Here is a 14967-nt window from a genome sequence, read left to right on the forward strand (position 1 = left end):
GCTCGTGAGTGATACATAAAGCGACTGTTAGTATTGTGCTCGTGAGTGATACATAAACGTTATATTTTTTTTTCTGGAAGGCTATATAAAGCAACGTTTAGTATTATGTTCGTGAATAGTGCTTAAAGTGACGTTTAATATTGTTTATAAATGTTACTTAAACTGAACTAGTGTGTCAGTTGCGCGTTCCTAGTTTGGTATTTCTTCTTTGCAATTTTTGAAATTTATAGATTATTTGCTTAGTTTATATATAAAATGTAATTAAACCTACACAGTTAATGATAATGAGGTTACAATGCTTTACCATTTTCTAGCACGCAATGACGTTGCTTTAAAGTAATTTCGTGTAAAGTAAGTTAAATTGTTATATACCATGCCGTCTCTTTGCCACTTATACCCATTATTTGTAAATTTCAAGACCAGGAGAGGTTTTATGCGTTTTTTTTTTTATTTCACCAGAGTTATGACACTGTTTAAGTACATTATATAAAGTCAAGTGATGTATCCCAGTTGCTGTGTACGTTTCAGGAAAAGGGAAAGTGCATGAACTGTGTGTGAGTGGTAATTGATTTTACCTTTTTTTTTTTTTCCTACGACCAAAAGATTATCCCACATGGAAGGTTTCTCTGGCACAGTTTTAGGTGTACGGTAACATCAGCTCTTGTATTTTTTAAAAGTAATTATTAGATATTGCAGCAAAGTTGTAGCTTAAAAGTGGGCGATCAACCTTTTCTTTTTTGCTGGTCCCCCCTGCTTGGCTTGCCGATCTGCTTTGGCGACAAACTTTGCATTGTCTTCCTTTTCGACGAGAGCGTGACAGACTTCCTACAGATACAATCCCAGAAGTCAACTAGAAAATCCATTCTGCCATGAGGAACGCTATCAGCGCCGGCTGCTGGCCTGGTCGTAAGGGGCGCGCCACAGTTGTGGGGTAACCTGAAGCACGTTCGTTTTGGTCGGCTGTAACGTCAGATTTACACGTGGTGGTGGGACACTCAGAGTTCCCTGCGTTGTTCAAGTTGGATGATTCCATCAGAATAATCTTGTGCTTGCAGTACCACGTGGCCAGATGTAAGACTGAGCGATGTAGCCATGATCCTTTATTGGTTTATTCCTTGTGGTCTTTGTCTTATGAACTTGTCACACTTGCCACCCGGTCTGTCTACATAGCATGAGATGTGTGACCTTACACATTTTTTGTAACTCGCCAAATTTTGTTAATTTCTTCCAAGCGTAGGACCTGATGAACACACACACACACACACACACACACACACACACACACACACACACACACACACACACACACACACACACACACACACTTTCAGGGCAGGAGGTTGCCTTTTTATAAGGGTACGGAGGCAACTGCTTCTAAATGTTTTGTAACTAAGGTTCAGTGGCGTGTTTTTAGTAGATTTCAAAAAACTTGCTGTAGGCAAAATGTGTTTTTAAAAAGAATGTAGTACTTGCGTGGCCCCCACAGAGTATCATCACCTACCTGCTCTTCATTCCAAAACATGAGACCGACCGTATATGATATTGAATACTGCAGTAATTAGTAAGTTGACTGGCGGTGTGACTCGGAGGTACAAATTGGACACGTTACTGCTGGTAGACAGTGCCACTCAAGGGTTGCCCGAAGGCTGCCCGTGTTGCGCCCTAACGAGCCAACTTCGGCCTCATTAGTCGCTGTAACTTAAATCATTGCCAGTCGGCCTTTAAGGCTTCGTTAGGATGCTTTTGCTACCGGAGGCTCAACTGTGTCTCTGGTAACAGAGGGAGTTCTGCCTACCATGTAGGCTTACTGATGATGTTAGAATGACCAACAGGTAAAGTTATTATTTTGAGCAGACCTTGGAAGTAGTGTCCATTCTCTTACAGTGCACAAATTTCCTTAACGTTTGGTAATAAAAGTCCCCAACGACCTGTCTGTGTTAAGGTTTTGAAAGTACCCATTGTTCACGTGACCTCTTACCCATGTGGCGTAGTTGTTACCCTTCCTGACCCTTTAACGCGAGAGTCTTTTTATAATTCTATAGTATTTCCAGTTGTCTTTATCATTACTATATATTTATCAACTTGTAGGTGCAGCCTCAAGTTGGCTACGTTGTTGTCCGTATTTTACCATGCTGCTGTCATTTCTAGTAATTTGACCCCTGCTTGCCAAGGTGATCTTCATGTTTTGGGCAAAATAGATGTTTATTGATGGATCGCTGGGTTGTGATGACGGGGAGATTGTGGAGGTTTGCGGATGACACGTGCTCCTTGGGGAAGGGGATGAAATATGGGTTGGTGGTCGTGGGTGTCTTGAGGGAGTGTTATCAGGTAGTTACGCCCTTCTCACAGATAACTCGACAGGACATTGTGTGGCTCACACCTCTTGCCTCTCTCACCTCGAAGTGCAAGGTCCTGCTCCTGTTCATTTTGTTACTTCATCTTCCTGTGGCATTGCGTTATTCCTTACCATCCCTCTTCCGTCTTCTCCCCTTCAGAGTGGATGGGTCAGGATGCTAGAACTTGGTTTATATGATCAGGCTTTTATTTCTAGGGGCTCTTTTGAGAACCTGCAGCCTGTAGCAGCCACTCATTATTATTATTGTATTATTTTTTTTTTAGTGCATCCATTATCTAGTTGTCATGTCTAATATACCGAAACTAGTCACCATCTACAGTCAGGCCCCACAGACCTTTCCGTAGTAATCCCCAGTTCCCTCTTGTGTCTAAATTAGTCCATTGACAGCGCCTCTCCAAATCATTCTAACCCGTGCTAGCCTTTCACTCTCCTGAATATTCAGGAATGATAATAATAATTATTATTTTATTATTATTATTATTATTATTATTATTATTATTATTATTATTATCCATAGAGCAAGTTTTGACTTGCGAGACCTTTTCGTCTTTGATACAGTCATGTTGTAGAGGACGGCAGGATATTGATGATGGTGTTGATAATTTGCCACTTACCGTGCGATGGCTCTTCTAACATGTTAAGCGTTTCACACAACACGGATAAGCGAAGTTATCGACCTCTTCCTTTAGATCTTTCTCTTGAAAATGACTGAATAAGGTGGAAGGTAGGAGAAGAGGGAAACAGGTCAAGGGCATTAACAACCCTGGATGAGAATTTTATGTATGGTCTCGACAGAGTCGGGGACGGAGATTTTAAAGGTCGACCGTTAATCTTTCGTATCGAAATCTTCCCCTCGGGGAGTCGAGCCATTGCCTAGTGTCGCTCCATGCTGCCACATTAACACCGCAGTAGTGCGTAAAATGTTCAACATCTTTTTTATAAGTTTTGTTCTGAAGGGGGAGATATAGCAGCTGGGTGAGCAGTAACGCAAGTCGCTTAGACGATCCCAAGACATTTCCCGCCTATGATTTGTTTGACATGGCAGATTTTGTAGGCGCGGAAAGTGAAGATAATACATGTGAACTATTAAAACCTATTTTGAGCTCTTTTTGAAGTCATCGGGGGTCTCGTACATCCACAGACCGAACTGAGTCCAGGCTTTTGCTTTCATTGGGATATATATATATATATATATATATATATATATATATATATATATATATATATATATATATATATATGTTTGTGTGTGTGTTTGTTGGGAATATGAAATATCTATCAATCATTTTGCTTGCTGCAGTCACGTTATGTTTAAATTTTTCTTGGGAAGTACCGGACTAGTTGCTGCTCCTGTGATATGTAGGTGCTTTGTTAACCTCAGCCACGTTTATACAGATGAAAGTGTTTAGGCACTGACGCATGCCACATCTCCGGGGAATACGATCGCATGGTGTTGGGTTGTATCGGAACTCGGTCTAAACACCATCATCTCCGTAACTCCTGGCACTTGTTGTAGATGTTATGGAACATCTTATTGCCCTAGAATCCTTTGTATTGAAGTGTAATGAATAGCTTTACGGACCGATAAGTTTGTTAATATGGTTATAGAAGGAACACGTTTTACTTTTTTTTTTGGGGGGGGGGGGTGACCTGAGGTTGCCGTATGGCACCATCCCAGGCATAGGTTTTAGTTCTCCATTGTAGAGAAATGATTGATTAACCTGTACGTAAAAGCCGTATGTTGTTACATTTGGTAAGAAATTTGCAGCGTCTCCAATACTGTTATGAAATTTCCTTTTACATGTACTGCCGTGTGAGCGAGGTAGAACTATTAAGGGTTTATTTCATTGTATTTTGATGGCCAACTTGATCCTTCATACTGTGGAGCGCCATTTTTTCTTGTTTCCTTGAATGTACACTTCTGCCGTATGTCCAGTCTGCCATGGCTAGCAGGCTCCTGCACTGGTGATCGTTGTTAGGGAAGTTTGTGTGTGAGGGTGAGGATGGCAGGGAGCGCTTGGTGTGCGAATGCCTGTAGTTAGTTGTGGCGCAGCTGCTGCTGTCTTGTGTGTCAGGCTGACAAGGGCCACTCTGATAGGATTAACCAAGTTGGTCTCCTCTCCGTCTGACCAACTTCTTGCCATATTGACTGCGGGAGACCTAAGCCTTCCTTTTCTATCCCCGAACTTGCTTTGCTGTTTTCAGTACGTTGCTGACGATCATCCCGTTCGGGAATTTAGGGCTGTTCGGTTCCCATTTAGTCACGTCAGGTCTTGCAACGGATGAGTGAACGTAGAAGGAAGAGGAGAATTGCCGACTCTAGGAGGCGAGTTTGGACAAGTCAACTTAGGCGCCTCAGGCTGTTGAGTGGTTTCCTGGAGCTTTCTCCGTTCTCCTTTGTGAAGAGCATGGTCCCTGCTCCTGGCCCTCAGGTGGCCATCCATCCAAACAACCTGCCGCACAATATCCTCATCTGTACGCCACCTACCCTTCCACTCTGCCACACCGACATTAATCGCAGTATCTACCCACCACTGAATACGTTATAACACAACACTGGGGGGGGGGGGGGGTTCCTTACTCCACTCACCCAACTTCACCTCTAATGACAGCATTAAAGATATCATCATAATCACCCGCAACCAACCTGAGGGATCGCTTAGCTTATTATCGATGTCATTAATCATGATTACCACTCATTAATTCATTGAAAAAGCACCACGTGCCAACTATCGATAAAACGCTTTAAAAGTTTGCCCACGGAAAATGGTAACGTAATTTCCAGCAAGGATGGAAATATTGTTAATGCAGTTGCGTCTGTATTTCTCACTAGGCCAGACACTAGTTCCTCAGATATGGGAGAGGAAAATGTAGTTGCAGACATAGGAGAACTGGAACATTCTTACGTAAAGTGTTAGGAAATTTGTTCACTTTTAAGAACGCGAAATAACTTGGAAATTGATTACCAGTTTTTTTTTTTTTTGTAATGAATTGTTGACATTGGTTACATGATGTATAATGTATTTTTGTTCGTCTACTCGTTTAAAGAAATAATTCTATCCTACCTGGTGGTAGCAGCTTCTCTCCGTGTAGTCTATGTTATTTTTTGGTGGTTGATTTTGTGTTTGTTCTTTGGTATTTCAAAACGAGGATTACTGTTTTCTTTTCACGAGAAAGTGAATTCATATGCCTGAGTCTTTCATTGTATGGCTGGTTTCCCTACTCCGGTATTAGTTTAGTTGCTCGTGTGTACACAATCTCTCTCTCTCTCTCTCTCTCTCTCTCTCTCTCTCTCTCTCTCTCTCTCTCTCTCTCTCTCTCTCTCTCTCTCTTTCTCTCTCTGTCTAGGCGGTATTTGGTGATATTTTTGGTGTTCACCTTGATTATTTATGCAGTAACCTCGCATATGCAGCGGACGAAGAGTGTTGATGTAGTGACACTGTGCCTGAGTGTTGTGTTTGGGTTTCCATGTCTTTCACATACGATGTGTGAGAGAAGTTAGGATATTGAGTGAAGGCAGTGATGAAGGAAGCGTTTGGTGAAGGAATGTTTTTTGGAGCGTTACCAAGGTTGGTGGAAGATGGTGCAAGTGGTAGTTGATGAGGGCGGAGGGTGTTTCTTGCCGCTCGTCGTCGTATATACAAGTGCTCGTTCGTGAGAGCAACGAGCAAGGGCCAGAAATAAGTGAGGGTGTTGGGTGCGGCGTGATAAGTGATGAGAGTCTGGGAGAGTTGCTGGGAATGGCAGCAAGGTGAAGAAGAAGAACAAGAGAAAGATGAAAGTTTGGGAGCATAGGTTAACTGAGTATGATAAGAAGGACAGGAATGAATGGTATATATATATATATTTTTTTCTTTTTCAAACTATTTGCCATTTCCCGTGTTAGCGAGGTAGCATTAAGAACAGAGGACTGGGCCTTTGAGGGAATTTCCTCACCTGGCCCCCTTCTCTGTTCCTTCTTTTGGAAAAAAAAAAAAAAAAAAAAGAGGGGAGGATTTCCAGCCCCACGCTCCCTTCCCTTTTAGTCGCCTTCTACGACACGCAGGGAATACGTGGGAAGTATTCTTTCTCCACTGTCCCCAGGGATAATATATATATATATATATATATATATATATATATATATATATATATATATATATATATATATATTCCAAGGTCTCGTACAACGACGAAGTTAGCGGTTGGTAGAAACGAGTGAACGTACCGTTATGGGTTACGTGGTGAATGTGTGTAACTGGTGGGCATGTGTGTGTTGTGTGTTTCTTGAAGTGTGAATTTACTTTTGGTTTCCCGACTCATCTGATGACGCATGCCGGTTTCGGTGACTCAGGTTGGTGGTGGTGTTAAGAAACAAATTGGCACGCCCTCTCTCTCTTTTTTTTTTTTTCATTTTACTTTGGAAGTTTGAAATTATGAGAGCCGAAATTGCTTTCCAGTAAGATTTTTCTGAAAATATTTCTTCATTTGTCTTGTATGGTAGGGAGGTGAACAGTGTATTTTCTTTCCATGTCACATTTTATGATTAATTCTAATTATCATAGTGAAGTCGAATGTTAACGAGTTATATATTTTCCTTTCAGGTAAGACGGCGTGTGTTGGGGTTGAGCCGTCACCCATCGAGGGCGTGATAAGAGTGAGTGAGGTGTTGTGTACCGTAGTAGGTGACTGTAGGTGGTGCTGTTTGTGCCCCGCTGTGCAGTCAGGTGTAGTGTGGTGCTCCCTCGTAGCGGGCCAGGCCACCACCAGCCTAATTAGTAGTGTTGTAGGTGCCCAGGTAGTGTTGGCGGTGAGGTGTTCAAGTGGTGATCCAGGCGGTCACTAGTGCTCAATGTGGACGTGACCTAGACCCTCTACCTACCGCCCCGTTATCGTAGCGACCTTGGTTGCCGCTGGGATGAAGAGGCCTGTGTCAGAAGTGTACTGCCCATCGCCCTACCTCGCTGTTCCGCATCTGCAGGCCGTGCCGGCCGTGCAGGCTGTCGTGCCCCCACCACAGGCCACCCCTGTGCCCTTTACGCCTGCCTTCTCACCGGCCTTCACGCACTCCCTCACGCCTGTGTCGGTGACCCCAGCCCTCACGCCTGTGTCTGTGCCTCCAGCAGTCACCCACTTCACCCCCATGATGCACTTCATTGATCAGGTAGGCCGCCCTTGTCCCGCTCCTGTCGCTCCGCCCTCCTCACTCCTGCCTTCCCACTCTCCTCTCCACGTAGAGCTGTAGAGTAGTGTAGATGTAGCTTAGTCTACTGAAGATGCACTAAGAAAAGGGGTTGTTAAGTTGGCATGCCTCAAAAGTCCCATCTTTTAAGAGCGTGGAATTCACTGAACTTCGTATTTACTGCGCATGTTCGTGTTGGAAAAAATACCACGAGTTTTAGGTGTATCTTCATAGTGCTTGTACGAAATGTCATAATTCAGAGGTTGCAACTTGCCAAGTCTGTCGCATTATTCATGTTCAATTACACATTAATTTGTAGTATAAGCTTTGTAGCTGGATGTAGCGTAGTTATGTGTATGTTGCGACGACGGAGCAGTGTGGATATGTTATGGTGCTAGGCCTGATTGTTTATTTTAACGTAGTAGTTTAGATGTTATTGTGTTACCAGGTTTTTCGAAAGTACTCTTCGAAATTTGAGGGACTACCTAAAATGATATTGCCCGTGAGGAGAAAAAGATCACATATATGTATATATAGAAAAGTTTATCGATTTTAGATGGAATCGTGTTCATTTAAAGCCGAGATTGCAGTTTGAAAAACAGCCGAGGTTGTTGAAATGGTTGAAAAGCGATCGTGGTAAAAATGTCACCGAATTTTTGAGTGGTTCTTGTGTAAAAGCAGGGAAGCCTGTTGCGTACGTTGGATTTTTTTTTTTGTCAGTACCACGCATATATACATGGTCATATGTATCTGAAAATGTTTTCTTAATTCGATCACCGTTACCATTTTGGATGAAGGATCTTAGTGACTAATTTACCGACCAGAAGAGAACATAAACACGGGTAAGGCGTGGAAAGTACTGCCGAATCAGGATGGGTCATTGGCCTCTGTGCTGAAATTCACCGTTAAGATGAATGACCCTAAAGACCTAGAACAGCGATGTGTGTGTTGTGTTTCCCTCAACAACAGAGGCCTTTGAGAAGATCAGTGGCAGCAGTACCTTGTATATTGCTCTCAGGACCAGACTCTTAGATTTGATTGTGTAGAAATGCAGTACAACATTATCACCGGCACTTCATAGCTCATGAAATAGAGCGTAATCTCAGGATGTCTGAGGCATTTCCACGAAAGATGAAGGAGATCAGGAAAGAATTATAACAAGCAGTAGCACTTTCATCATGCTTCATTAGAAGTTTATGATACTTCTAAGATTTAAGCTAAATGACACAAGTGAGATTAGACTAAGTCACGGAGGGCGAACGAACTTTTGTCAGGAAGACCCTACATTTCCCAGTTGTGTGATGAGTATAGTAGATATGTTGAGGCTCGGGAGAGTAAAGAGTATGCTGTGACGCAGTGCGTACGAAATCTTTTTTGACATATGTGACCATGATGCCATTGCACTCAGGAAGGATGTGAAATGTTAGTTACTACAAAAGAAATAGTGGATCTGCATCATTGGAAACGGATCTGAACACAGTCATGAACATTTAATGCCTTTTGCCTATGCTTATAAAAGATCTCTTCCCCAGAGAACTGTACTTGAACCCATGCTTTTCCGAATAATCAAGAGATATTCCCCAGGGACCACCTGTACATGCATCCATATTTTCATCATCGTCCTTGTATTTGTTAGGTACTTGATGAAACTGCACTTGCATCCATACTTTTCTCGTCCTTGTATTGGACAGATGATCTCCACTGTACTTTAACGCGTACTTTTTCTTATCTTTGTATGCGAGAAATGCTGCAGGTTATACCTGATTATATTTGGAAATCACATGTGCAAAAAGTTACTAACAGAAAATAAACGTAACTTAATGAGGTCTTTTAATCGCCCACAAGAATAATTTCACACTAAGTGAAAATGAATTTAAACTTCTTTTTGAAGATAGAGAGAATATTGAACAAACGTTACCAGACCACAGGAAAGATATAGTTATAACAATGATTATCTTCATTTCAGCATAGCAGAAAACTATCAGGCAAGATCCTTGGTTGAATTTTGTGAATCTTGTTGATGAAAGTGGGAGAACCAGTGTCAGTGTGGGCTGTAGAGTGATCTGAACACATTTTCTAAATTACATTTTCTCCATTCATGATGGTTGATGTTACATACCCACGCACACGTGCACGATAAAGTGAGCGAGATTTTCTTTTAAGGTGTCGTCTTGGCGGTCGTGTAAACCGTTTGATTAATATGACAGTGGCTCCTCAGTAATGCTGTGTCCCTGAGTTGTGTCTTGAAGTAGCTGCTTATTGTAATGAGCTGTACAGTAGTACAATTAAACACATTAGACTAACATGGGTTTGCTGCATAATTTATATGATTGTAAACGTTGTGGAAATGTAAGCTGCTGTGGTTGTAGGTGCTTCTTCAGGGCATGTATAGCATTGTATGTGGAACTTGGGTCTCAGAGAGGATTCAGAGGATAGAAATTATTTCCCCTCAGTGGCGGTGTTGAGTTTTACATAAGCTTTGGCAATATCTACTAAATCCTCTCCACAAACTTTCAGTGATTGGAATTTAATTTCGTCTAACAAATCGGCGAAAACTTTGTATTTATGTACGTCATTTTTCATTCCTTAAGGCGCTATGCAAAATTTTCCTTTTTAAGAAAGTTGAGGTTTAAGGAGAATGTCATTATTAGCATATTTAGGTTTTTTGTTGCATTGTTGTACGTGAACATGTTTGATACATGGAACATAACGAGCACATGCTTCTATTTTATTTTTATCGTATGAAAAGTTCTCCAGTGTTGAATAGCAGGCGTTGGTTTTATCCTAATTCGTCCCCGCTCTCTTGCTGATAATCCTTGATGTCATCATGTTGAACCATCTCACAATTCCTTCCCGTATGGAATTCGTGGACCATTGTCTTCTATTCCTCTATCTCTGGCCTTTACCATTCATTCTTCCCGGGAGCACCTTTTTGTCAAATGAGAAGGTTATTCAACTTCGTCGTAAAAAGGCTTTGTTGTAGGTTGATCACGAGAACATATGGAGTAATGGGGTCGTGGGGCGCTCGTCCCGTCTAGGGCTGACGCACTGCTTTCTCTCAGATTCCCTGAATACCATTATACTCCAGGTGGGGAACCCAAGCTGTAGAGTATAAGTCCAAGTCCAAGCAAAAGGAAGGAACTGGAAGTGAAGTTCCCCGTTAGTTAGTCTGAGGTTTGAAAATTTCAGGTTTCTCCGTCATTGTGGTGATGCAGGATGGGAGTAGTGACTTTGGGTGCGTGATATCGTCCAGTTAATGATATGATCGATCATGTATGTCGTGTTTCACTCGGACTTGCTGCTACAAATAGATTAAAGCTCTTATTTCTCTTGCAGCAAAATAATTTTCCTGGTAACAAGAACAAAAGCTGCAGACTTTTGTTGTCGCCCGCTTGTCGAAGATGTTAGGATATTAAGATGGAAGCGACTGTCATTTCCTGAGGTGTTGATGGCCTTCGCTGTCGGCTGCTTGTCGGAGATGTTTGGGATGGTATCACGGAAGAGACTGTCATTCTCACAGATGTTGATTGCAATCTCCCTGTTACTCGGGAACACGAAGAGCGACAGACTTGGAGGTTATGACAGTGTAAAAGCTCGTGGGGTGGTGGAGGTTGAAGTGTGGCGGGGCTGAGGGAGACGAGGAGAGTGGGAGCAGTTGAAATGGGAGGCTCCCTAATGTTTACTTGGAGATGGTGTCAAGGGTACTCTGCCCTCGCGCCTCGGTTTGGCTTTAGATTTTACGGTGAGACTTTTATTTGATTATGCTCTTCTGGGGTTCGTAGGCCTTAGTGTGTAGCATGTATCATCCTTCAGGGTTAATTACACGGAATTGATAACGAAAGCGTTCGTTATCGGGGATCGTCCCCGCCCCCTATTGGTTACATCCCTTCGGCTCGTATATCCACGGCGGCCCACAGTTTGTTGGGTTAACTTTGAAGAAGCCTTCCTTCCCCCATATGATTGACCATGTTTCTCCCATCCCTTAATATTTTGTTGTAGATGCACCAACTCTGACCCCGTAAACAAGTTATAGGAGCTGGGTTCTCTTGAAGTAGAGAGGATTTCTTGAAGATAAGTGGATGGTATGCTTACTGAGACGATGCTGTTAGTATTAGCAAGCTTCATGTTTCATTTATCAAGTTTCTGGCGAGGAATTTTCGGAATTGTTTGCAGTGTCACATTACCAGCACCAGTGTGGCACATGTTTTGTACTATAGTTCGTATCCACAGCAGTTTCACCTCTTGGTCGTGGTTATAAACATACACAGAGGTAACGGGTCTGTGTGGCTTGGCTTGCTAACACATGCCAGACCTAATGTGTATGACGCTTGCGTGTAACACTAAACTGAATATAACATTCACTGACTGCATCTGTAAAGGATATATATATATATATATATATATATATATATATATATATATATATATATATATATATATATATATATATATATATATATATTTTGCTTTGTCGCTGTCTCCCGCATTTGCGAGGTAGCGCAAGGAAACAGAAGAAAGAAATGGCCCAACCCACCCCCATACACATGTATATACACACACGTCCACACACGCAAATATACATACCTATACATCTCAGTGTACACATATATATACACACACAGACACATACATATATACCCATGCACACAATTCACACTGCGTTTATTCATTCCCATTGCCACCTCGCCACACATGGAATACCATCCCCCTCCCCCGTCATGTGTGCGAGGTAGCGCTAGGAAAAGATAACAAAGGCCCCATTCGTTCACACTCAGTCTCCAGCTGTCATGCAATAATGCCCGAAACCACAGCTCCCTTTCCACATCCAGGCCCCACACAACTTTCCATGGTTTACCCCAGACGCTTCACATGCCCTGATTCAATCCACTGACAGCACGTCAACCCCTGTATACCACATCGATCCAGTTCACTCTATTCCTTGCCCACCTTTCACCCACCTGCATGTTCAGGCCCCGATCACTCAAAATCTTTTTCACTCCATCTTTCCATCTCCAATTTGGTCTCCCACTTCTCCTCGTTCCCTCCACCTCCGACACATATATCCTCTTGGTCAACCTTTCCTCACTCATTCTCTCCATGTGCCCAGACCATTTCAAAACACCCTCTTCTGCTCTCTCAACCACGCTCTTTTTATTTCCACACATCTCTCTTACCCTTACATTACTTACTCGATCAAACCACCTCACACCACACATTGTCCTCAAACATCTCATTTCCAGCACATCCACCCTCCTGCGCACAACTCTATCCATAGCCAACGCCTCGCAACCATACAACATTTTTGGAACCACTATTCCTTCAAACATACCCATTTTTGCTTTGGAGATAATGTTCTCGACTTCCACACATTCTTCAATGCTCCCAGGATTTTCGCCCCCCTCCCCCGCCCTATGATTCACTTCCGCTTCCATGGTTCCATCCGCTGCCAGATCCACTCCCAGATATCTAAAACACTTTACTTCCTCCAGTTTTTCTTCATTCAAACTTGCCTCCCAATTGACTTGACCCTCAACCCTACTGTACCTAATAACCTTGCTCTTATTCACATTTACTCTTAACTTTCTTCTTCCACACACTTTACCAAACTCAGTCACCAGCTTCTGCAGTTTCTCACATGAATCAGCCACCAGCGCTGTATCATCAGCGAACAACAACTGACTCACTTCCTAAGCTCTCTCATCCACAACAGACTTCATACTTGCCCCTCTTTCCAAAACTCTTGCATTCACCTCCCTAACCACCCCATCCATAAACAAATTAAACAACCATGGAGACATCACACACCCCTGCCGCAAACCTACATTCACTGAGAACCAATCACTTTCCTCTCTTCCTACACGTACACATGCCTTACATCCTCGATAAAAACTTTTCACTGCTTCTAACAACTTGCCTCCCACACCATATATTCTTAATACCTTCCACAGAGCATCTCTATCAACGCTATCATGTGCCTTCTCCAGATCCATAAATGCTACATACAAATCCATTTGCTTTTCTAGATATTTCTCACATACATTCTTCAAAGCAAACACCTGATCCACACATCCTCTACCACTTCTGAAACCGCACTGCTCTTCCCCAATCTAATGCTCTGTACATGCCTTCACCCTCTCAATCAATACCCTCCCATATAATTTCCCTGGAATACTCGAGAAACTTATACCTCTATAATTTGAGCACTCACTTTTATATCCTTTGCCTTTGTACAATGGCACTATGCAAGCATTCCGCCAATCCTCAGGCACCTCACCATGAGTCATACATACATTAAATAACCTTACCAACCAGTCAACAATACAGTCACCCCCTTTTTTTTAAACAAATTCCACTGCAATACCATCCAGACCTGCTGTCTTGGTGGCTTTCATCTTCCGTAACGCTTTTACTACCTCTTCTCTGTTTACCAAATCATTTTCCCTAACCCTCTCACTTTGCACACCACCTCGACTAAAACACCCTATATCTGCCACTCTTATCATCAAACACATTCAGCTAACCTTCAAAATACTCACTCCATCTCCTTCTCACATCACCACTACTTATCACCTCCCATTAGCCCCCTTCACTGATGTTCCCATTTGTTGCCTTGTCTTACGCACTTTATTTACCAACTTCCAGAACATCTTTTTATTCTCCCTAAAATTTGATGATACTCTCACCTCAACTCTCATTTGCCCTCTTTTTTCACCTATTGCACCCTTCTCTTGACCTCCTGCCTCTTTCTTTTATACATCTCCCACTCATTTGCATTATTTCCCTGCAAAACTCGTCTAAATGCCTCTCTCTTCTCTTTCTCTAATAATCTTACTTCTTCATCCCACCACTCACTACCCTTTCTAATCTGCCCACCTCCCATGCTTCTCATGCCACAAGCATCTTTTGCGCAAGCCATTACTGCTTCCTTAAATACATCCCATTCCTCCCCCACTCCCCGTACGTCCTTTGTTCTCACCTTTTTCCATTCTGTACTAATTCTCTCCTGGTAAAAGTCTCCTTCCCAAGCTCCCTTACTCTCACCACTCTCTTCACCCCAACATTCTCTCTTCTTTCCTGAAAACCTCTACAAATCTTCACCTTCGCCTCCACAAGATAATGATCAGACATCCCTCCAGTTGCACCTTTCAGCACATTAACATCCAAAAGTCTCTCGTTGGCGCGCCTATCAATTAACCCATAATCCAATAGCGCTCTCTGGCCATCTCTCCTACTTACATACGTATACTTATGTATATCTCTTTTTAAACCAGGTATTCCCAATCACCACTTCTTTTTCAGCACATGAATCTACAAGCCCTTCTTCATTTCCATTTACCACACTGAACACCCCATGTACACCAATTATTCCCTCAACTGCCACGTTACTCACCTTTGCATTCAAATCACCCATCTTTATAACCTGGTCTCGTGCATCAAAACTACTAACACA

At 42.6% G+C, this 14967-nt stretch overlaps 1 protein-coding gene across 18 annotated transcripts in view; it reads left to right on the forward strand.

Moving 5' to 3' along the window:
* heph (polypyrimidine tract-binding protein 1 heph) overlaps positions 1 to 14967 on the forward strand; it is a 503533-nt gene that overhangs the window by 139978 nt on the left and 348588 nt on the right. For 4 of the 18 annotated variants that reach the window (XM_071687530.1, XM_071687543.1, XM_071687577.1 and 1 more), the window contains exon 1: positions 7121 to 7499. The exons of 8 other annotated variants lie outside the window; for them this stretch is intronic. In XM_071687530.1, the coding sequence (XP_071543631.1) occupies positions 7254 to 7499 (246 nt within the window). In that variant the 5' untranslated portion in view covers positions 7121 to 7253. Of the gene's footprint in view, positions 1 to 6939; positions 7500 to 14967 lie in introns of those variants that run through there. 6 more of the 18 variants (XM_071687554.1, XM_071687611.1, XM_071687570.1 and 3 more) reach the window with 3 other exon arrangements.

The sequence above is a fragment of the Panulirus ornatus genome, chromosome 3, assembly GCF_036320965.1.
Source record: "Panulirus ornatus isolate Po-2019 chromosome 3, ASM3632096v1, whole genome shotgun sequence".
Classification (NCBI taxonomy): domain Eukaryota; kingdom Metazoa; phylum Arthropoda; class Malacostraca; order Decapoda; family Palinuridae; genus Panulirus; species Panulirus ornatus.